Source organism: Gekko japonicus, unplaced genomic scaffold (genome assembly GCF_001447785.1).
Source record: "Gekko japonicus isolate JY-2015 unplaced genomic scaffold, Gekko_japonicus_V1.1 scaffold190, whole genome shotgun sequence".
Taxonomy (NCBI): Eukaryota; Metazoa; Chordata; class Lepidosauria; order Squamata; family Gekkonidae; genus Gekko; species Gekko japonicus.
Genome location: NW_015160841.1, coordinates 1,044,486 through 1,067,796, shown reverse-complemented (window position 1 = coordinate 1,067,796; position 23,311 = coordinate 1,044,486). Strand labels below are relative to the sequence as shown.

The 23,311-nt window shown below is 46.4% G+C and overlaps 1 protein-coding gene across 1 annotated transcript in view; it reads right to left on the bottom strand.

Moving 5' to 3' along the window:
* AOAH (acyloxyacyl hydrolase) overlaps positions 1-12,327 on the bottom strand; it is a 124,694-nt gene extending 112,367 nt beyond the window's left edge. Inside the window, 2 exon segments of the mRNA XM_015419235.1 lie at positions 3,445-3,577; positions 12,319-12,327. Of these exon segments, the coding sequence (XP_015274721.1) occupies positions 3,445-3,577; positions 12,319-12,327 (142 nt within the window).
* Between the last annotated feature and the right edge of the window lie 10,984 nt (positions 12,328-23,311).

Sequence of the window (23,311 nt, the reverse complement as noted above, 5' to 3'; positions counted from 1 at the left end):
CCCCCCCCCCCAAAGAGCCTCCAAGTGCCTAGTGTGAGGAAGCAAACGCCACAGCAGAGGACTGCCTCCACAGTGCCAAGAGAGAAGTGCATGCAGAGCAGAGGTGCAGCGGATCCAAGCCTTTATACATTTGTGAGCGTGGCTGTGATGTTTCGACAACTCTGTTCCTTCCACCCAGTATTTTAGACTGCCCTAATCCGCTCCAGGACTTGGTGTGAGCAGGAACAGGGAGAAAGGAAGTTCTACTGACTGTAGCTCCAGAGAATGAAGTGGGTTTATTAAAGTGTGCTCCTGTTGGAAACCGTGCTGCCTCCTTGTTTTGAGTGGTGCCATCTGGCCCTAGTCTCCATGTGTCTTGTTCCTCAGAACACAGCTAGAAAGGTCTGTTCGGATGAGATTGACAGACAACTTTTATGTGTCTCTAGATTTATTTATTTTTACTAAAATCGTAAGAATGCCAAGTCTAGCTATTGTGAAATGGCAGTCATGATGGGCTGCATCCAACCAGTCTTTCTGCTGGTGAAAAAGGAAGGATGGAGACCACTTTGACCACTCAAAAAGGCTATTCTGATAATCATGAGACCTGCATGTACACCAGCTGTATGCAATGGGAGGCTATTGTGGAGTCTGAGGGTGCGTTCAGATGGGGCAATTATGCCGGTATAGATGCCGGTTGGAATCGGTGTACTTACGAGCGATCACACGGCAAACATCTGCCTTCCGTCCCTAACCGTTGCAAACAGCCTTTAAACCATTGTATTTTGCTACTTGGTCCCCAAGTGGTGGAATCCTGAGTGCACTGGTTCCAGCCACATTATCCCCGTCTGATTGCTCTTCGCCGGTGTCTAGCCACTTCCGTTCGGAAGCTGGAGGCTTTTGCTTTTCGGCCGCCATTTTTTTTTAGTAGGCGATGTGCGCTTGGGCGAAGCTTAACCCGTCCTTCATAAACATAATTTTAAAAATGTGCCTAGTATAAGGCTTTAGACGAGTCCGGGACCTCACGGAGGCCAGTTTCAGAGTAGAAATTTAAAGGGACGTCTTCGCTTCACAGCACGCTTTTCGGGACAGGGTGTTCTGCACCTACATGAAGATCTCAACTCTGTGGATGGCTGCCTATGTGCATGTGTAAAATGTTAAAAAAAAAATTTAAACCACCGACGTGTGAAAGGGCATATTGTGATGTGCTGCACAGTCAGGAGGTGAGTGTGATCGCGTTCCTTCCAGATCAGACTGCTCTGGTTCCAACTGGAGCAGTTTATGCCGGCTGAAACAGCGCATCTGAACGCACCCTGAGAGAAACAGCTGGCTGGATCCAACCTAGAGGGACGGTAAATTCCTAGAGATTTGGGAGGTAGAACTTGGGGAGGGTGGGGTTTGGGGAAGGAGGGCCTCTCAGTGGGATTATAATGCCATAGAGTCCACCCTGCAAAGCAGCCACTTTCTCCAGGGAAACTGAGCTCTGCAGTCTGGAGATCAGTTGAAATTCCAAGAGATCTCCAGCCTCCACCTGGAGGTTGGTAATCCTAATCCAACCAGTGTCTCCTGCAGACTTCTACAGGTTTCTTAATTTAGACATCAAACTTGGGAAGTAAAATTGCATCCAGCATTTATATACATTTTTACAGAATCTGACATGTCATCCAATTGCATTATTTTGACAGGTAGATGGACAATTTTAAGCTCTTGCATTGCGGTGAGAGCTCATGGCTGAAATTCTGCTGAGAAATGATTTGGTGCATATCTAGGAGCGGTTTTCAGAAAATGAAATGTCACAGGGAGTATCTACTTGCGAGCTGCAGAAACTAATTTTAGAGAAGACGAGATTCTGCTCCTACAGTTCTATTAGTCTTCGGAGTGTAATAAAATACAAGGACATAATGTCAAATAGAGCATAGCAGCGTTCTCTTCTTTTGGTTGCAGTGCACATTTGTGAGCAAATGTTTTTATCACAGTAATGGAGACATCCTGTTTTTTGGACTATTTAGGATGGATTCCTTCCCTGAAACACAACCAAGCCACCTTTTTATCAACACAATCAGGCTTCCACTTTGAAAAGAAACCATCGTTCTTGAGTGGTTAGGACTGAAATTGCCTCATTCCCCTATCATGCTAGTTTGATAACAGCACAGTTTCTGCCTGTCACCTGGTTGTTAAAGGAAGCCCTCTCTATCCACCCACCAAGTCAGGTTCATTCTACCAGATAAATACAGCAGCCTATCTGAGGCTCATCAGATCTTGGAACCTAAGCAGGGTTGGTCCTGGTTACTACTTGGCTGGGAGACCACCAAGGGAATTCAAGGTTGCTACACAGATACCAGCAGTGGCAAACCGCCCCTGAACGTCTCTTGCCTAGAAAACCCTACAGTGCTACCATAAGTCAGCTGAGACTTGACACCACTGTTCCCTACCACCATAGGCTCAAAATCTTTTCTGTGTCTGCTGACTAGAACTGGGCAAACATGGGAGTTTGTGAAGACCTGTCTGGTCACAGTACAGGGCTGATACTGGGCTTTGGTCAGTTTGGGGGCCCCATGTTATGCACGTCTATGGTAAATGCTTGCCAGAAACAAACTGTTGCCATTCTAGAGTGGTCAGAAAATTAGCCATAAGGCCCATTGATCATCACTGTTTTTTAGCAAAATACAAGGGACGTACGTTCCGCTCCTAATTAATCAAAATCTGAACAGATTTACCTCTGTTCCTTAACATATTTGATATACTAAATTCAATGGCAAAAAACAATGATAATCAGTAGTAGGGATAGGCATGAAACCAGGGGTGGGAGTGGGATGGAAACAGCCCTGCTCCATTATGCAATATGGTGAATATTTTGCCTGGTAGGCTGGCCAGGATTTAAGATGTCCCAAAGACACTTTTAAACTCATTGCATAGTTATAGACTACCACTTAACCATAAATCTGCTGTTTGGCCAAATAATACCAAGCCCCTGGTAGACTGATCCATCAGTAGGGGTTCATAAGGCTTTATCCGATGAAGTTACAGTTCCAATGAAGTACAGATGATGTAAATACAAATGAAATATATGAAGAACAATCTCTTAAAAACAGTGCAACACAATATTTTTAACTAATTGTGACAGGGAAGTAACATAAAAATATCACATAAGAGCACTAATTGGTGCCAAAAAGTTGCCAGCGTTTAAAATCACATAAATTTTGTAGGAAGAGCATTCAAACTCAGTAATTACTTGCCAGGACCTAAATCATGTGTGAAGGAAACAGCCCTGTGTATGAACTTGTAACATTCCACCCAACTCCATTCCCCTCATAGGTATTACTCTTAATATACAAGAGACTGAACTTCGAACCGTGCTGTTACAAAGACATACTAACAGTAGGCGTATTATGCCGTCTATTGTCTCTTTTTCAATACGATTACACACGAGGTAAGCCAATCCCCACCTCCTCATTATTAAACACATACCCAAACAGATGTGTCGTTGGTTGATCTTATAATTCAGCAGCTTGCGTCTCTCACTTGGAGCAGAGGATGTGCCACTCAGCAAAAACACAATGAAGAGCAGGAAGGTGAAGGCAGGGGCCACCTTCCACCTATCCTATTGTGAAGAAACATACATTATAGGAAAAGGAGGGGGGTTATTAAAAATCACCACTGTTTTAAGTGAAAGGGAGCAATCATACTTCTGACCACTTCTCTCTGGGAGATTAACAAAGCTATTTTGGGGATATTTTACTATGTTTAACCTCTTGCTATGACAACCCATCAGTTACTTATGCCCTGTTCTTTACCTGCATGACAAAATGGGTTTTTTTTAGCCTTCTTTTAGCCCAGGACTGGACAACTTGTAAGACACTGAGTAGGATGCAGCCAGGAGACAGTGATGCTCTTCACGATTCTCTGTTCTCACAATTATAGGCAGGCATCAGACCCTCAGAGCTTATTGAGTCTTTGGTAGACTACAACACGTAGCTATGGCTGGCAGGTCATGTTGGACAAGTGGAGTTGCCAGCTCTGGGTCAGAAAATACCTGGAGATTTGGGGGGGCAGAGCCTGAGGAGGGTGGGGCTTGGGGAGGGGAGGGATTTCAATGGGGTATAATGTCATAGGGTTCACCTTCCCAAGTGGCCATTTTCTCTAGGTGGACTGATCTTTGTCACCTGGAGATCAGTAGTAATACTGGGAGATCTCCAGCCACCACCACCTGGAGGCTGGCAACCATATGGACAAGCTTGTTTTAACCACTACAAACAAAAACAAACAAACAACAAAAAAATAGTAACATGAAGTGGATTTTTTTGTAGCCAGTTTTCTGTTGTTGTTGTAGCCAACTTTTTAAATGCCCCTCACTTGTCATTTGCTTGCAAACACTCCACCCTCATGCTTCCTGCTTCCCAGCACTGACAGAGCAGTACATGTGCGTGGGATGATTGAGGGGTGACATGATTGAGGTTTATAAGATGATGCATGGGATAGAGCAGGTAGAGAAAGAGGTACTTTTCTCCCTTTCTCACAATACAAGAACTCATGGGCACTCAATGAAATTGCTGAGCGGTCGGGTTAGAACAGATAAAAGGAAGTACTTCTTCACCCAAAGAGTGATTAACAAATGGAATTCAGTGCCACAGGAAGTGGCGGCTACAAGCATGGATGGCTTCAAGAGGGAATTAGATAAAAATATGGAGCAGAGGTCCATCAGTGGCTATTAGCCACAAGATATAGATAGGAACTCTCAGTCTGGGGCAAGTGATGCTCTGTATTCTTGGTGCTTGGGGGGTTGTCAACAGTGGGAGGGCGTCTAGTGTCCTGGCCCCACTGGTGGACCTCCTGGTGACACCTGGTATTTTTTGGCCACTGTGTGACAGAGTGCTGGACTGGATGGGCCATTGGTGTGATCCAACATTGGCTTCTATTATGTTCTTATGGTGCACAGTGGTGGCACTCTTGGAAGCCAAAATATCTACAAGATGCATGCATCAGCCAATGCTGTCAGGGAAAGGGCTGAAATGTGGAGCAGGTGTGGTGGGTTGGTCTAGTGTCCTGGCCCCACTGTTGGACCTCCTGATGGCACCTGGTATTTTTGGCCATTGTGTGACAGAGTGCTGGACTGGATGGGCCATTGGTGTGATCCAACATTGGCTTCTCTTATGTTCTTATGGTGCACAGTGGTTGCACTCTTGGAAGCCAAAATATCTACAAGATGCATGCATCAGCCAATGCTGTCAGGGAAAGGGCCTAAATGTGGAGCAGGTGCAGGCGACAGGGGAAAGGATGCATAGACAGGTGGGGGAACATACAAGTGGGTGGATGGAAAAGAAGCATGATGGTGGGTTGGTGGTAGACCGAAGGGGGCACTAAGCACTGTCTGCCTAGGGCCTCCCCCAAAACCCCGGAGCCAGTACTGGCCGTGACGGCTCAATTTCTGCTGTTTCTTGATTGTTCAGCCACCTAACCTCACTGGGTATCCTCTGCCTTGGGTATACTCTGCAGATTTCATGGTAGGGCCACTAGACCCACACACTGTAGGGTGTTAGCATGATTGTTGTACTATAGCCATCATTTGTCCTGTGTGGACAAGAGAGACTAGTTGCTACGGCACCAAAGGGTGCATATATCCGGTGGTGTGTGTGTAAAGCCTTTGCTGGATATTGCACTACTGTTTCACTATAGACACTGTCAGGGCTCTTTTTGTAGAAAAAGCCCAGCAGGAACTCATTAGCATAATAGGCCACACCCAACAGCAGGAACTCATTAGCATTATAGGCCACATCCCAACAGCACAGTTCATTAGCATATTAGGCCACGCCCCCATGTCTTCCCTTGACTTGCCCAATTGCCCCACGGCTGTGGGATGCCTGGCAAGCTGGCCCTTAAATGTCTCCCCGATCCTTCCAGGGCCCCCCTCTGGCCTGCCCGCTTCGGAGTTGCTGGGGGGGGGGAGTCGCTCTCCAGCCCTTCCCTCTGTAGCCGCGCGCACAGAGGTTTCAGCTGTAGTGGGCGTGGCCAACTCTGAAGCCAGCCGGAACTCCGTTCCTGTGCGTTCCTGCCCAAAAATAGCCCTGGACACTGTTCACCTTCTGGACTGCCCTGCCCAGCACAGGAAAATCCAGTTGTGAAGGACCACTGAGAGAAGGGACTTACATCCCTTCCCCCCATTTTCTCACCGAAGATGGCTCCCCACAGATCTTTGACTGATCCCAGTAGAGAAAACATATGGGTATACATGGTTTCCCCCCCTGTTGTTTAAATAGCAACTGAATGGATGTGTGGGATTCATATCAGGAAAAAGGCACAGTAGAAAAGAGGTTAAATCCTCCCACTGTCAATGTCTATATATCATTTGTTCCTGTCCTGTCACTATTGATAGGAATTTTAAAAGGTAGGCAATCTGATCACCAATTGGGAACAGCTCATCTAGTTTGTCCCCATGAGAAACCAGAGGTGACTTGCTGTTCATTCTGGTTCTTCACCTCCAATGCAGCATATGAGGCTTCTCTGCGGAGCCGCCACAAGCAAGTAAAACAGACTAGACCGATGTCCAGGGCTAGCGACTGGCGTCAGCCGAGAAGCCCACAGCTTCCTGTATCGTCAAAGTTCAAGGGTTTTGCGTGGTTCTCTTGTCTTCTGGATCAGATACACATGATTTTATTTTATTGATTTATTTTATCGGGTGGCTCACAACACCGGGATAGAACAAGCAACAATAACATATGGTAAGAACAAATTAAAACGTCAGGAATCAAACAGTTAACAGGACGGGTTATAAATTTAAATAAATAAATAAATCTGAATCTATTAGATTTGTACTCTGAGGTACTCCCTCCATTAGCTGCTCAGGTGAACAGGTACCTCCTAATTCCTGTACTCCTCTAATTTTGTTTAACTCTTTAATCCTCTCAACTTTTCCCTTCATGTAACTTGGAAATGACTGTGTACTGTACACCGGCCGGGGGAAGTGCCTCAGCAGGTGTCTCCAGCAGACGTTGATTACTAATGATTATGAAGCTGATGGACTTCTACACAAAGACAACAAACGTTTCTCTACACACATTACGGAGCACACAGGATGGATATAGCAAGTCCAGCTTGTGTCCCATGTAACAGTCCCACTTGACCTCCAGGTTCTCAGTTTACCATCTAAGCAGTGCCTGACTCAGTTCATGACTGTGGCACATATGGAGAAAGGGCTACAGTGTTCTCTTGTTTTCCTGATCTACAATGGTTCCATGGGTGCGGCAATCGGTCCATTGGGGAAATCCACATGTATACTTGCAGGTTTACCAAGCAGACCTAATAACACGCCAATGGATCATTTCAGGTCAGGAAAATGGGTTGGGTTTTTTTGCTGAAGACCCTTCTCCATCTCTGCCACAGTCGCAATCTGAATTAAACACCACATGAAGAAGAAGAAGAAGAAGAGGAGGAGGAGGAGGAGGAGGAGATTGGATTTATACCCCACCCTTCACTACCCAAAGGTGTCTCAGAGCGCCTTACAAACTCCTTTCCCTTCCCCTCCTGTTGGGATTCTTAATTCAAGGTCGATGGTTGTATTGCAAACACACAGCCACACTTAGTAAAAGAAAAATATCTTTACTAAAAAAACAAAATAAAACATGGGTATGGTACTTTGGATAAAAGAAATAAAATAAAAGGTTACATACTTGCAGTTACTCTCAGTAATATATGCTAACAGCTACATCTTTCTATCTCTCTTGGCTTCTAGAAAAGAACTACCGCTTTTGGTTCACACAAAGGGCCATAAATTTGTGAATACATTAATGCTAGATCAAAGCATTTCTACAAACAAGATGTTCGTTGACCAATACAAAGGTTACAGGTCACTTCATTAGGATAAACAACTCCCACAAACTTTCCCGCGGTTGAATACATTATGTAACGTAACATCCTGTTTGCTAACAAACAAAATTTAACTCTGTAATGACTAAAGTGTAAGTAACTTGCAATTCCAACACCTCCCCACTACAGACACCCGGTGAGGTAGGTACATACATGAGAACAGATGATAACCTTCAAGACACATGTGACTGTTACACAGAACAAGGGTGGTGGACCCTGCAACCAACCTGTGTACTCTGTAATGTTTGAAGAGATCTTATAAGGCAAAATGCCTCTGCCTTTCATAGCTGCAATGAGTCAGCAATCCCACAAGTAAAGGTTCCTCCCTGACTACTTCTAGTCTAGAAAAACCTGCAACCTGATGCCATGTAAAAGCATAAACGCCAGTTTAACAAAAGCGGAAGTCCTTAAAATGTCAACAGCTGCAATCCAAACCAAATGCTTCCTGCCTTACCGTCAGTTTCTGCTGCTGTGCCTTCTAAACACCAGAGAAATGCTTCTTGAAGAGATAAGTCTTGCTTGGCAACTGTCTTACTTCTAGCTTTTCTCTTCCTCTTTCTTAACAAATAAAGCTTAATCATTGCAGGGGAGGGACTAGAAGGCAAGAAGCCAAACCACACGTGACAAGAAGGTGATGTTCAGATCTCTCTGAGTGCCAGTGTCAGTATTGGGCAGGGTCCAGCACATACCAAGGCACATCCCTGCTTGGGAAATAATAGCGGGGTTTTTTTTAACACCGCAAACTTCACACTACAGTAAAGTGGAGAATGGCATCTTTATTACTTTGTGGTGATGGATGTCAAGCTGTCACAAAAGTGCCAAGAGGCAATTTGCCTTTCTAATGACACACACGGTCCCCCTCTCTTTGTTAACAGCAAACCAGTGGACATCAAGTAGAATATTTGGAATTTCTGCATGTCACAGATACAACAGGAAAAGGTCTTGCAAGCATTGTGTTGGATGGAGTGACAGAAAAGTTGCTGGTGTCTAATATTTGTGGCCAGTGCTATGATAATAGTGCCAAAGGAGTGCAAGCTGTTAGCCAAATTGCCTTATTTCTTAATAAATGTGGGGAATTACGAATCTTTAAATGGCAATAGGCATTAGCTATGGGACCAATAACCTATGTATATGGGAGTTAGTTTACCCAGAGCCCAGAAATAAATACTGAGGCTAGATGTCTAAAGCAGTGATTTTTTTATTTAAACTAATGATTCTCCCACATACGATATAAAAATCAAGCATACACACAAGCAATACAGATCTAGGAATTTGGATAGAAAGGTACAGAGATGGTTGCATTAGCAGGAGATATCATTGGTTGGGCAATACATTATCTGTCCGACAAGACGAGTTGATTCTGCAGCGAAAAAGGGATAAACTAAGGGAGGGGATCGTGAGTTGGCCAGCAACACACATGAAAGGTCCCAAACCGCACAAGGAATGGAATCAGCAAGATAGGTTGGGGGGTCAGGAAGATAGAAGTGTGAGAGAGAGAGCAATGGCTGAATGCTCTCTTTTTATACCTGAAAAGGTGACCTGAGGGGGGTGCCTTGTTGGTCACGTAGTCCCCAGGAAACATTGAAAAACATCTACTGTTGATGGGTCAGGAAAAGGCATTCACCTCTCAGGGGGACAGGTAAAGACAAAAAAAGAGAAAAGAATAGTAATATCCCATCCCCATTGCCGGTAGTTGGTCTTAACGATACGATGTTTAACAGCTGCGTTATCTGGATGGGCGGCTGGAGGATGTGGCTGCTCATCAGTCCCATCATGGAGTAAGTTCTCTTGTTAGGCTGAAGATGGGTACATGCTTCATGGGGTGATGTTAATATGTAAATGGGGGGAAATGCCTGTGTGATGGGAAAGAGAGCTTTTCATGGCATCTGTGCAGGAATATCCTGGTTCTCTTAGCAGAGCATGGCTTCTCTTATTGCACTGCTGCTGGCTCCATGTATCACAGGGTCAGGGAGGCCTGCTTGCCTTCTGGCCTATGGCTGCAGAGATGCAGGAGTGAGAGGCATCTGGTAGTCCATGGGTCCACGTCTGGCTTGGCATGCTGCTTCAGTACATGGTTGGGCACATGCTTACAGTCCAGTAGAATGGCACTGTCTCACGGCTACCGTTCAGACCATGTCCTTAACTGACCATGTCCCTATTTCACAGCCCAGCTTTGCAGTTATGCTTAAGAGTCTTCAGAAATGTTTCATAAAGTGGCTGCATGGCAACAAAGCCATTGTTCTAGGGGGGGAAACAACCCTCAGGCTTTCTTTGCAACCTGCTCTCCTCACAACTGGAATCTTGTGCTGGTGCATGCGGCAGACAAGTTCTATCATAGCAAAGGAATTTTTTTTGTAGCGTGTGTGTATGTTAAGGGCCATTTCCAGCCACTCGGGGTTGGCTAGCATAGTTAGGTCTTAGGCGCCTGCCTCCCAAGTAAAAGAACAACTGGTTTCTCATCAGATCCAAACAAACCGCATTCTTTAATAGTGTATCCAAGGTAGGGATGCCAGATCCCCTGGTGGGGGCGGGGGGAGGACCCTGCTGCCAGGCCCCATCTCTCCATTGCTGATCAGCTGGCCAGCAGGGGGGGACTTCCCCCCCCAAAAGGGAGGAACGGTGGACATTTCAGCAATGTGCCCATGTGACATACTTACCCTTCTTCGTACTCAGCTAGGGCCCTCAAAGCAATGAACAGTTAAAAAACTTAATAGAGATTTTTTTAAAAAAAAAGAAAAAGAAAAAAATACAAATGTGTGAAACCTCCGATTAAAGATTTGGGTTGTGATATTTGTTGGAGGATTAAATTAGCAGCATCAAAGATGTTACTCTTGGTTTTTTTTAAAAAAAAACCCTGAGTGATGCATTTCTCCAAATTAAAAATAATTTTCTTGTATTAGCTATAGCTCCTTTGATGCTGTGCTGAGTGATAAAATTAGGCTGAGTGATAAAATTAAGTTCTTTTCTCTCTATTGGATGGTTCCAAAGGAAAATCTGCAGTGCGGTGGGATCGTTCAGCGGCTCAAGTCTTTTGGAGCAATGTGGATCGGCCTCCTCACCTTCAGTGATGAGAATGGAGACACTTTTCTGCATACTCTTAAACTGATGCGGTGGGATTGTTCAACTGCTTAAGCATTTTGGAGCAATGTGGATTGGCCTCCTCACCTTCAGTGATGAGAATGAAGACACTTTTCTGCATACTCTTAAACTGAGGCTCCCCCAGAACAAGATTTGTATTGCTTCTATACAAATGATGTCAATTTTATTGAAGAGCATTCCCAAAAAATCATAGAAGGCATGTCTTCTTCCCTCTGGGTTTCTATAAAGTAATAAAAATAACTTAAGAAATCAAGATTTGGGATGATCTCTTTATCAGAGGAAGCACACTGGAATGGAAAAGGGAGTGGCCAAAGAAGAAAAGGTAGAGTGAAAGAGGAGGGGGCCAAATGTAAGGGGTATGCTGTTGTCGTTCAGTCGCACAGTTGAGTCCGACTCTTCGCGACCCCGTAGACCACATCATGCCAGGCCCTCCTAAGTGGTGCAGTTAGAGGCAAAAGGGGTGTTCCAAAGGGGAAAAGGGGACCAGTTATACTCAATCGCAGTGTCCCCTCTAAGCTGAGTTAGTGTGAGCTAGCTCACAGTTTTTTAGTCTCCGGCTCACACAGTTTTTCTTAGCTCAGGAAGGATGGCTTCAGAGCAAACTAATTTATGCAGCAGCCAAATTGCTCACTCACAGCTTTAATGTCAGTAGCTCACAAAGTAGAATTTTTGCTCACAAGGCTCCACAGCTTAGAGGGAGCCCACGCAAACCTGCAACCAGCTCTGTGTCTCACTTTTACACTTACATCTTCCTCCCCAGATGACAATTTGCAAGGTTTACGAGGTTTTCTGAGGCTTAGATTCCGAGATCTGAGGCTGAGTTGGGATCTATCAGTCACATATTTATCCCGCCCTTCCTTCAAGGAGCTCAAGGTGATGTACATCATTCTTTCTTCCTCCATTTTATCTTCACCACAACACTGTGAGGCAGGTTAGGCTAAGAGAGAAAGTAACAGGCTCAAGGCCACCCAGTGAGGTTCATGGCAATTTGAACCCAAGTTTCCCAGATCCGAATCCAACACTCCAACAGCCCCTGCCGTAGTGACTTTAAAAAGAAATTCTACCTGGTTAAAGCTACTTTATAAAAGGACTGGAATAAGTTTTGTTTTGCAAGCACAAACTCTTCTCCAGGTGAAATCATAAGAAGCCAGAGTTCAAAAGAAATTTTGAACATTCTGTGCATTTCTCATCCTTTAGTCATGCAAATGTATTTTTCTTGGCGGTCGTGAACTTTTAAGATAATGCGACTGTCAGAATTTGTATCTGGATTATTCAAAACATCCCCAGTTCTTTTCAAGAGTGCTGGCAACCGTCAAAAATCAATGTCTCCCCTGCACAGAGCAGTCTGCTAAGCCTGCCTAATGCAAGATGACATTTCCATACCTGCCCCATCGATACCTTTTCTTCCTCCTCTCAGTAGAAGCTCCTTTTAAGAACGTGGTACTTTATGATGCCCGCATTCTTTTTCCAAATCCTCTGAAGATACTGTGTAAAAATACACATCAGATGGTGTTCTTTGAAACCCTTTAAAATAATGGACTTTAAATTGTAAGGCATTGTTGCAAAAGCAGAACTTTCAAGCTATGGAGCTTTAAAGCTACACCTCTTCTCTCGGGGACTGTGTGCAAGAGCAAGCCTCAGCTGTACACATACACAGGGCACTAGTGCAGGTTCGTACCCGAGGTTCACACAATACAAAGTCCTTATGGCTGCCACAAGCACTTTCAGCCAGCCAAGTTCTGGGGGCAGGGTTGGCGTCAGCATACCCTGAGGTGGGTAGCTGCTAGGGCCCACTACCACAGAACTCCCCAACCACACACTGCCAGGCGAAGAAGAAGAAATTGGATTTATACCCTGCCCTTCACTATCCGAAGGAGTCCCAAAGTGACTTACAATCTCCTTTCCCTTCCCCTCCCCACAACAGACACCCTGTGAGGTAGGTGGGGCTGAAAGGGCTCTTTCAAGAACTGCTCCTGAGAGAACAGCTCTGAGAGAACGTGTGACTGACCCAAGGTCACGCCAGCAGCTGCATGTGGAGGAGTGGGGAATCAAACCTGGTTCTCCCGGATGAGAGTCCATGCTCTTAACCACTACACCGAACTGGCTCTCGACATGCAAGCAGTGTATAATGGTGGCCCTCCTGATGGGCACAGTGGTGGCATTCCACACATCACCCAGTCCCATCAGGGAAAGGATATATGTAGGGGTCTTTTCATAGAAAAAGATGGTATGCTAATGAGCTACCAGGCTATTAGCATATGCCATCCCCCTGACATCACCGGAAGTGATGTCAGAAGGGGAAGCAAAAGGGGGGAGGCATCTTCAAAAGCCTCCCCTCCCCTTCCCCAGCTGACCTGTGTGGGGGGGAAGCGAAAAGAGAATGGGTTTAAACTTTAAACCCCTTCTCACTAGAGTTGGGCCACAGAAGGAGGAAAGAGGGAAGGAAAGAGAGAGAGTAGAGAGAAGGAAAGAAGGAAGGAAAGAGGGAAAGAAAGAGAAGGAAAGAAGGAAGAATAGAAGGAAGGAAAGAGGGGATAAAAAGAGAGGGAAAAGGGAAAGAAAGAGAAGGAGAGAAGGAGGTAAAGAAAGAGAGAGAAGGGAAGAAGGAGGGAAAAATGGAAAGGAGGAAAAAAGAGAAGAGAAGAAGGCAAATGAAAGAAAGAGAGAAGGAAAAGAGAGGACGGAAGGAAGAGAAGGGTCTCCAACCACCCCCTATCAAGCCCCTGCCGCCCCCACCCCCACGGATCATTTACTTACCGCTTTGTTGGGGGTTGGGGAAGCCGGCAGCGGGGCTCTCAGAGTGTCCCCCGAGCCACAGCGCTTCTGCGCGGGCCCAGGAGACCCAGGGGCGAGACTCTCTGGGCCTCCCCAGAGCCACAGCGCTTCTGCGCGAGCTCGTGGGACCCGGGGCGGGACTCTCCGGGCATCCCCCAAGCCGCAGCACTTCTGCGCAGGCTCAAGGGACCCTGGGGCAGGGCTCTCCGGGCCTCCCACGAGCTGTAGCGCTTCTGCGCGGGCTCCGGGGACCCGGGGGTGGAGCTCTCAGGCCTCTCCCAAGCCGCAACGCTTCTGCGCAGGCTTGGGGGACCCGGAGGCAGGGCTCTCGGGCCTCCCCCGAACTGCAGCGCTCCCCCGGCCGCAGCACTTTCGGCACAGACAGCTGGGGGCGGGGCTTGCCGCCACGCGGGCTGCCGGAGCGGTGCTCTGGTGTGCTCCGACCCCAAAAGACCCCTGGATACATGTTCAGTGAGAAGAACCCCCATGAAGGTGAGTGGGCTGGAAGGAAGGAATGAGAGGGCATCCTGGTAGCGCTTAGCGGAGGAGAGGGACCCCCTGGGTATTCTCTGCCCAGAATCCCCCCAATCCCGGAACTGGCCGTGACTGGAGGTTCTTTTATTTTAAAAGGCACTTGGATTTCACAGGGCTGGTTAAGAATGCGGTCAGTAGCACTACTCTGAAAAAAACAAGACCTCACCATATCTTTTCTGAGCCTGGGACTTTTTTTTTTTTTTGGTGTTTGATATAAGATGAAAAAAAACTTGAGCTGCGGTGGCTCAAGTGGTTAAGGCGCTGAACTGCAGGCTGTGGAAGGTCAGTAGTTCAGCAGTTCGAGACCCGATTGTGCCGCATGACAGAGAGAGCTCCCGTCTCTAGTTCCAGCTCCTGCCAACCTAGCCGCTCGAAAGCAAGAAATTGCAAGTAGATAAATAGGTACCACTTCAGTGGGAAGGTCACAGCGTTCCGTGCGCCTTGATGTTTAGTCATGCCAGCCACATGACCACGGAAACGTCTTCGGACAGCGCTGGCTCTTTGGCTTTGAAACGGAGATGAGCACCGCAACCCTAGAGTCGGACTTGACTGGCTTTCAAGCAAGGGAACCTTTACCTATGAAAACTGAACATCTGGGGAAATAACTGAGGGTTCCCCCCAGTTCCATAGTTACAGCATAAACTTTCATTTCATACCTTTTGATAGCCAGCATTTCAGATCCTGATCCTTTAACTAGAGATATCAAAACTGTAGTGTAGGGCTCCTCCGTAGAGTGTACTCACTGTGGAGGGCGGGTAAATGGTCTGCCTATGGCCAGAGAGATGCAGAAGGCAGGTGTTTGGACCAAGGACAACCCTCCTCCCATTCTGAGGCACTGAACTCACAGCCACCTGGAGCCCTTGGGGGTCTCACTGAGTCCCGGTCCTTTGTTGAGGCTTTTTAGCTTCTGGGTTCCCTTTGAGGATGTAAGTTCAGCAAGTACTCCTGACACAACAGGCTAAACCCCATTTCTGCATTTATTCAAGCATACAAATAACAAGAGTGTTTGCTAAGCAGGAATCACTCTCCAGACAGCAAAGAAAAAAATAGCAAAGAAAAAAAAACCAACCACTTGGGCTGGGCAAAAGGTAAGTCTCCAGATCACCAAATACTTGCAGGCTTCCCTCGGGGGAGGGCAATCTTACTACTTGACTGTCTCCCCGAAGGCTTAAGAAAGACAGTCCATTCTGACTGGGACAGTCCTTAGTATATTATTATTGTTGTTGTTGTTGTTATTATTAATTAAATTTCTACCCCACCCTCCCCACGAATGGGCTCAGGGCGACTCACAAACAAGGGCACCGTGTGCCGATACATAAAAAAAAGAATAAAAACAAATAATTCTACATAATGAAGTGCTCAATGCTATTTGTCTTCAATTAAAGCAAGATGGTGTCCTGGAGATGTTACACTGTCCCAGTCCAGCGGTACCGATCCACCATACTGCTGTAGTTTGATCTTCATAGAGGGCCGTCCCCGTTGTTACTTGAGGTCCCCTAGGCCTTGACCCAGGTCTTCTCTGATATCACCGCCGTCCTAATAGTTAGCTTCCGTCAGCCCCCTTTTGTCCTCCCCCATGGCCCTGTCAGCCAATCCAGGTGTAGTTGGTTAATCCGTTGCTAGCTGGCAACCTGGTCAAGGCCACCAGGTGCTTCTAATTAATGCTTGGCCCAAACAGGCTGCAACCAACCTGTAAAAACTTACAGCCTGATGGCACTTAATGGAAGCCTCAAGATCTATAAGTCCTGACCCTTACAACAGGGTGTCTTCAAAAACTTCTTTAATGTCCAGAACAGCAAGGCAGGGAACAACCTAGACTTAGCAAGGGCTGGCGTCCAGGCCACCAACAACCCAGTTCTTACTAGCATGCGCATTCCAGAATACACACCTATTCATGTGAAAAGAGGGAGTTCCACTTAGTTCCATATACTACAAAAACAGTTCATTTTTATGGAACACAAAATGTCACCTTAGCTCAAGGTGTGCATAATTAATTTCCTGTTCTTCTATGACATTCGCTTCGGAAAGGGACAGTAACAGATTAACCGTGATAGCACAGTAGTAATGCTAAGCATTATATATAATGCTAAGAATTATACTTCGCTGAGTGGCGAAGAATAGATTCTTTTGAACTATGGTGCTGGAGAAGACTCTTGAGAGTCCCTTGGACTGCAAGAAGATCAAATCAGTCAATCCTAAAAGTAATCAACCCTGACTGTTCCCTCGAAGGCCAGATACTGAAGCTGAAGCTCAAATACTTTGGCCACCCAATGAGAAGGGAGCACTCACTGGAGAAGACCCTGATGCTGGGAAAGATTGAAGGTCAAAGAAGACGGGGACGGCAAAGGATGAGATGGCTAGACAGTGTCATAGATGCAACGAACATGAAGTTGAGCAAACTTCAGAGGAAGGCGGAAGACCAGAAGGCCTGGCGGGAGCTGGTCCATGGGGTCGCGAAGAGTCGGACTCGACTGTGCGACTGAACAACAATGCTAAGCATAAGCATCAGGTGTCGTGCCTACGCAGGATGACTCAGAGGTTTCATTGATATTCTAACTCTGAAATAATAAGGAGCCGCCTCCACTTAGGTCATGCGTGGCGTGCCACCCCGCCCTCGTACCCAGCCCCAGCGGAGAGCCCCATCCTTCCGCCTTCCGTGCATCTTCAGTGGGGCTGTTGGGGCAGAGGCGAAGAACCCCTCCGTCATACTTGGTCCCAACTACAGTTGAGGGAGCCCTCCTCCCCTCCATGGAAGGGAGGGGCCATGGCTCAACAGGAGATTATGCAGAAAATCCCAGGTTCAGTGCCCAGCACCCCCAGTTAAAAGATCTGGCAGGAGGTGATGTGAAAGATCTCTTCTTGAGACCCTGGAGAGCTGGTGGCAGTTTGAGGAGACCATGGGCCCCTTCTGCACTCTCCTTTTAATCCCTGTTCACCGCGGGTGTCCTCCAAGCAATTCTGCACTGAAATCAAAATCCAACCTTTTTTTCAATCCAGGTTTTCCCCCACCATTCTGCACTAAAATCAAGTTCGACTTTCTTTTTATTCCGGATCCCCCCCCATTCTGCATTACATTCCCTCCCTTCAGTGGTCAGCCCGGTTTCAGCCTGCTGTTGCCCTGGGTTATTTGGATGCTGTTTTGCCATGGACTTAAATTGCCTCAACTCAAAACACTGAGAAACTCTGGAGTGGGAGGCAAATGCGGGAAGGACCAGTACTGGAACAAGAGTCTGATTCGGTACGAGGCAGCTTCATGTCTTTGGGTCTGTCCAGCTTATATCTGCCATCAGCGGGATGGTAACAAGTATCCTGGGCCCATTTCAGCCAAACAACCCATCCTTGAGGAACAGTTGGTATTTGCACCTGAAAGACACCATCGCCTCTTATACCGCCCAGCCCGCCAGTTAAGATCCTCTTCCTCACTCTGTACCCCTGGTTGCAGAAGTGCGGTGGCTGGTGACCAGAACAATTGAACACATGCAGCTTTCTGGGCCAGACCACTGATCGTTCAGGACAGTCTTGCCTATGTGACTGGCAACGGCTCTCCAGTATTTCCAGAAGATGGTTTTCACCAGGTCCGGATCCCTTAACTGAAGATACTAGGGGTCAGATCTTCTGCATGCGAATCAGATGCTCTGCCATTGAGCCGCAGTCTCTTCTCCTACCTTGAAGGTATTGCACTAGTGATTATAAATCACCAGTATTTATAAATGAGGATGGCTGGTACAGCCGCAGCCACTAAAATGTCCACCGACAGAAAGGGCAGAGCATTTCCACAGGTTAAGAGTGAACCTCCTGGTGGTTTCATGGCAGAATCTACGCAGAGCTGGAAAGCAGCAGGCCTGGAAAAGGAGACATTCGTTTTTATTATATCTCACGTGGCACTTGCTATTGACAACATGCCCATCGTCACTAGGTGTTAAGGCAAAATGCCAACAAGTCACCAAGGCAGTAGATGAGATCATTTGTGCCATAAACACAAAAAGCATGGTTGCTAAGAGTGCCAGAAATGGTGTGATGGATCCTATCCAAACAATTTTATTGATGTTATTCAAATATGTACACCCCATCTGTCCTTTTGGCTCAAGCGCGGAGCCTTCCTACAGTCTCAGGAGCCAGTTTGGTGTAGTGGTTTACATATCTTCACCTGTCACCTGAATCCTTGTTCACTTCTGTACAACAGAGACTGGCTATAATCCCCCAGAAATGGTGTGATGGATCCTATCCAAACAATTTTATTGATGTTATTCAAATTTGTACACCCCACCTGTCCTTTTGGCTCAAGCGTGGAGCCTTCCTACAGTCTCAGGAACCAGTTTGGTGTAGTGGTTAAGAGTGGCGGACTCTGATCTGAAAAACTGGGTTCGATTCCCCACTCCTCCACATGCAGCCATCAGGGTGACCTTGGGTGAGTTGCTGTTCTCTCAGAGCTCTCTCAGCCCCACCTACCTCCCAGGGTATCTGTTGCGGGAGAGCAAGGGAAGGAGATTGTAAGCCGCTCTGAGATTCCGTGTGAAGGGTGGGGTCTCCTCCTCCTCCTCTATCTCCTTCTTTGTCTCCTTTTCCTTCTCCTCCCAACTTTAGTGGGAAGAAGAGCTGTTAAGTTGGAGGAAGGCTACTTGGAATGATGTTTGGATCCACCCCAGTATTATTCTTTTGCAAAAACAGTGCCTCCTGAAACACTACTGACAAAAATGCAAACGTGATCACCAAGGGCATTTTCTCCTTCTTGTTCCTGTCAAGTTATTCCCAAGAAGCCTCCACACCAAAATGGTCACCAAACAGAACAAACGCTTCAAGGTGCTGGTTTTGACCTTTAAAGCCCTTAATGGTCTGGGGCCTGTCTACCTGAGGGACCGCCTTTCCTCGTATGTTCCCCCGAGAGCACTGAGATCTGGGACACAAAACCGCCTGGTCCCCCCTGGCCCTAGGGATGCTAAGTTAACAGCAACAAGAACCAGGGCGTTCTCCCTTAGCTACATCGACGCTATGGAACGAGCTCCCAACTGAAATTCGAGCTCTGCAGGATCTTCAACAATTCCATAGAGCGGTGAAGACCGAGCTGTTCCAACAAGCATTCTAATAGCCCTGGCCACACTGGCCGCGCCACATAAGCACTAGCACCTTATAATGGATGGCCGCTAAATCTCAATAGGTTGAATTTATTGTAATGTTTTATGGTTTTATGGTATGGCATTGTATTAGTTGTGATAACTGGTTTTAATTGTATATTGGTATTAATTATTTGTAAGCCGCCCTGAGCCACCTACGTGGGAGGGCGGGGTAAAAGTGTGATGAATAAATAAATAAACAGGGTCAAATGTGTGCGTGATAAATAAATAAATAAACAGGGTCAAATGTGTGGCATCTTTTTCTGGACACAGTGCCACTGGAAAACACAATGTTATTTCAAGGTACATATATGGGAAAGCACCAAAAACATAATTCACATCTAGGGTTGCCAACTGACCAGGAAAAAACAGCCTGGGCTGTTCCTATGCCTTTAATTACAGCTTGATCTCCGGAAATCAGCGAGTGACCCTTTCCCTGGCATTCCATCTGCTGACGCAAGAGCATGGGCAGGGACACAAAATGATAATCACACTCACATTGAATGCCACATTGTGTATTTTATGCTCTGGAATGCCACTCGAGTGCGCAAAGACGTTTCTAGGATGAAACCCTTGGAGTTAGCAGGCTCATCCTACCCAACCTCCATTTATCTTGCAGATGTCAATGCAGGGAAATCGATAGAAGGTGGTGTAAACAAGGATGAGAGCGGAGGATGGGAAGGCATTAATCTTGGCAGCTTCCTTGCTTTAATGCAAAAAGTTTCCGAGTCCCTGGCTTTACAGTTCAAGCTGAAATCATTAAACCATGCCTCCCCATACTTTTGCGTTTGTGCTCTGCAGGGTAGCTGGTTGGTTGACTGACTAGCATTCTCATTACTGACCTTCCTGTGGTTCTTTTCAGTTGATTTAACTGGCCGATTCAATTAAATATAAATAGCTCTTCTGACAAATCTACTTCTTGTTATAATACCTTTCCAAGCGTACTTCTCTAGGTCTGCGTGCATTGAAAAATACTTCTGACGTGGTCTAGTGAATAATCATGTCCTGTTACAGGTGTCTTGATATATCTATGTCTATATATACTTGTGACACAACGTTGATTTCAGTGTGTATATGGGGGGTGGATAGGCATCGGCAGCATCTGGCCAACCAAATTATTTTTGTCACCTTTTACTTTAAATCAATTGATCCATCACAGCCAAGCTTTTAGAAAGGAAGCATATCTTTTCTTTAAGCATAGAAATAGCTCTATGTGTATAAGATAGAGACAATGGCTTTTAATTTTTTTTAAAAAAAATCAATAAACTCAGTCCAAGTTATTATCTTGGTTTTCTGTGTCCTTGTTGTGTTTAGATTCTAAGCTTGGACTCTGCAGTGAATTGGCGCTTTCCACACCATACTAGAACATAAACACATCCCTCTTCCAAGTTGGAATACAGTGGTGAAACACCTGCTGTGGTCCCTGCTGGCTGTGTGGATTGATGTGATAATCAGAAGCCACAGAGAGAAGAGGTGCTGTACTTGTAAAAGTTGTGTGAAGGAGGTGTAGCTCATTTGTGCCGGTAGGGTGAGAATCTCTATCTTCTGCGCAACTATCTAGGTTCTGGAACCCCAAGATCTAATAAAGCTACTGTTATCAAGTCAGTTTAGCTCTAGGTAAACTGTAGTATCTAAGGAAAGTGAGAGAACCAAGTCTGAGTCCGGTGGCATCTTTAAGAGCAACAAAGTTTTATTCAAAGTGTAAGCTTTTGTGTGCAAAGCACGCTTCTTCAGACAAATTGGAATAAAATTGCCTCGAGGGTTACTTACAGGGAAAAAGAGGGTGGGGGGCAGCCGTCAGGAGGGCTACTCAGAGCCCAGATGTAGATGCAGAGCAAAATTGGATCAGGTGGCTGGTAAGATTAGGGGAAGGCAGTAAATCAGCAGGTAAATGCAAGAGTTAACAAAAAGTGCCTCGAGGGTTACTTACAGGGAAAAAGAGGGTGGGGGGCAGCCGTCAGGAGGGCTACTCAGAGCCCAGATGTAGATGCAGAGCAAAATTGGATCAGGTGGCTGGTAAGATTAGGGGAAGGCAGTAAATCAGCAGGTAAATGCAAGAGTTAACAAACAGATGTGAGAATAAAGCTAGAGTCCAGCAATACTCCCAGGACAAACCAAGCTCAATGCAGTGTTTTGTCTTGGTTGGTCTTGGGGTCAGGAGGGCTACTCAAAGCCCAGGTGTAGATGCAGAGCGAAATTGGATCAGGTGGCTGGTAAGATTAGCGGAAGGCAGTAAATCAGCGGTGGCGCAGGCGGTTAAACACTTGCTAATAATAATATCCATGAACAGCTGTTACAGCTGTTCGAGACCCGCCACGGCCAGAGTGAGCACCTGGCCCTTGCCCCAGCTCCCACTAACCCAGCGGTTCGAAAGCGCCAACAAACATAAAAAATGCGCAAGTAGATAAATGGGAACCTACCTTAGAAGGTAGGGGGCACCCTCCCCCGCTGTGGGGGCCGTTGGAGCGTCGGAGCCCGGTGGAAGGCGAAAGCGGCAAGCGGCGAGCAGTGAAGATGGCGTCCGGGCACATCGGAGGCGGAACAGACGTCGGCGGAGAGGCGGAGCCAGGACGACACGCGAGCATGGATGGCGCAGGCGGGGCCGCGAGGACTGAGCCAAGGCTGCGCCGGAGCATGCCGCGTGACAGAAGGGCCCGACCAATCCGCCACTGAAAGACCGCCAGAAAGGAGCCAGAAGCCGAGTGATGCCGAAAGTCGACGTAGCCAGCCTGGGAGAAAAACCCCTCCACTGGGTGCCGGTAGGGATTGTCCCCACCCCCAATAATTGTGGCCATAGGTTAGGGATAAATGAGTAACTGTAGCCGCTTAGAGACCCCTTAGGGGGTTAGAGCGGGGTAGTAAGCTGAAATAAATAAATAAATAAATAAATAACTGCAAGAGTTAACAAACAGATGTGAGAATAAAGCTAGAGTCCAGCAATACTCCCAGGACAAACCAAGCTCAATGCAGTGTTTTGTCTTGGTTGGTCTTGGGGGTACTGCTGGACTCTAGTAACCCTTGAGGAGATTTTATTCCATTTGTCTGAAGACGTGTGCTTTGCACATGAAGCCTCACACTTTGAATAAAACTTTGTTGGTCTTAAAGGTGCCACTGGGCTCAAGCTTTGTTCTGTTGCTTCAGACCAACATGGCTACCCACCCAAGGAAAGTAAGATCATATAGTGCATGGGCAAATGTCAACCTACTATGGATAAGGGTCTCCCTCTGCTCGATACTTGATGTGAAATTTCTTCAGCAAAAGCTGGAAGGAAGAGAAACCAAGGCAGATTGCATTTAAATAATGAGAAAAATAAAGTTATATTTCCTTGTATTTGCAAGCTGCAAACATTTGCTGTAAATGTACAGAGATGCATCATAATAGCTCAGGAAAAAAAAAACATTTTAAGCTTTCCACTGTGTTGGAAAATTCATTATTCATGCACTGACATCAGTCTGTTTCATTAATCCCAGACACAGCAGTTACTTCTGATGAGTGGAGAAAATAAATCCAATGTCCCTGAGGATTTTTTTTTTTAAAAAACCCTGTAACTTTTATCCCAAGTCCATCATCCTTTGTTTACTGAATATGGATTTATTTTTAGTTGTAGTGCTTCAAGAGATGCAGGTTCCAGAAGCACTTCACAAAAATCCATTCACCCTTGGACCTTCACTGCACCTTCCTTCTGTCTCTCAGGAACAGAACTGATTGCAGATTCATAGGTAGGGTTGCCAACTTCCAGGTAGTCAACCGCACAAAAATGGAAATACAGCAAATACAGTGGTGCAAACAGCTAGGTGTGAGCTCATGCCATCTACTCTGTGTTTTCTTTTGGAAACTCTGCTCTGCACCATGAGCCAGTGACCACAGCATTCTGGAGAGAGACTTGCACTTCAAAGGAAGAGAGACTTGTACTTTCAAGGACTATTAGGTCACTGTTCAACTGGTGCGGATGTCAT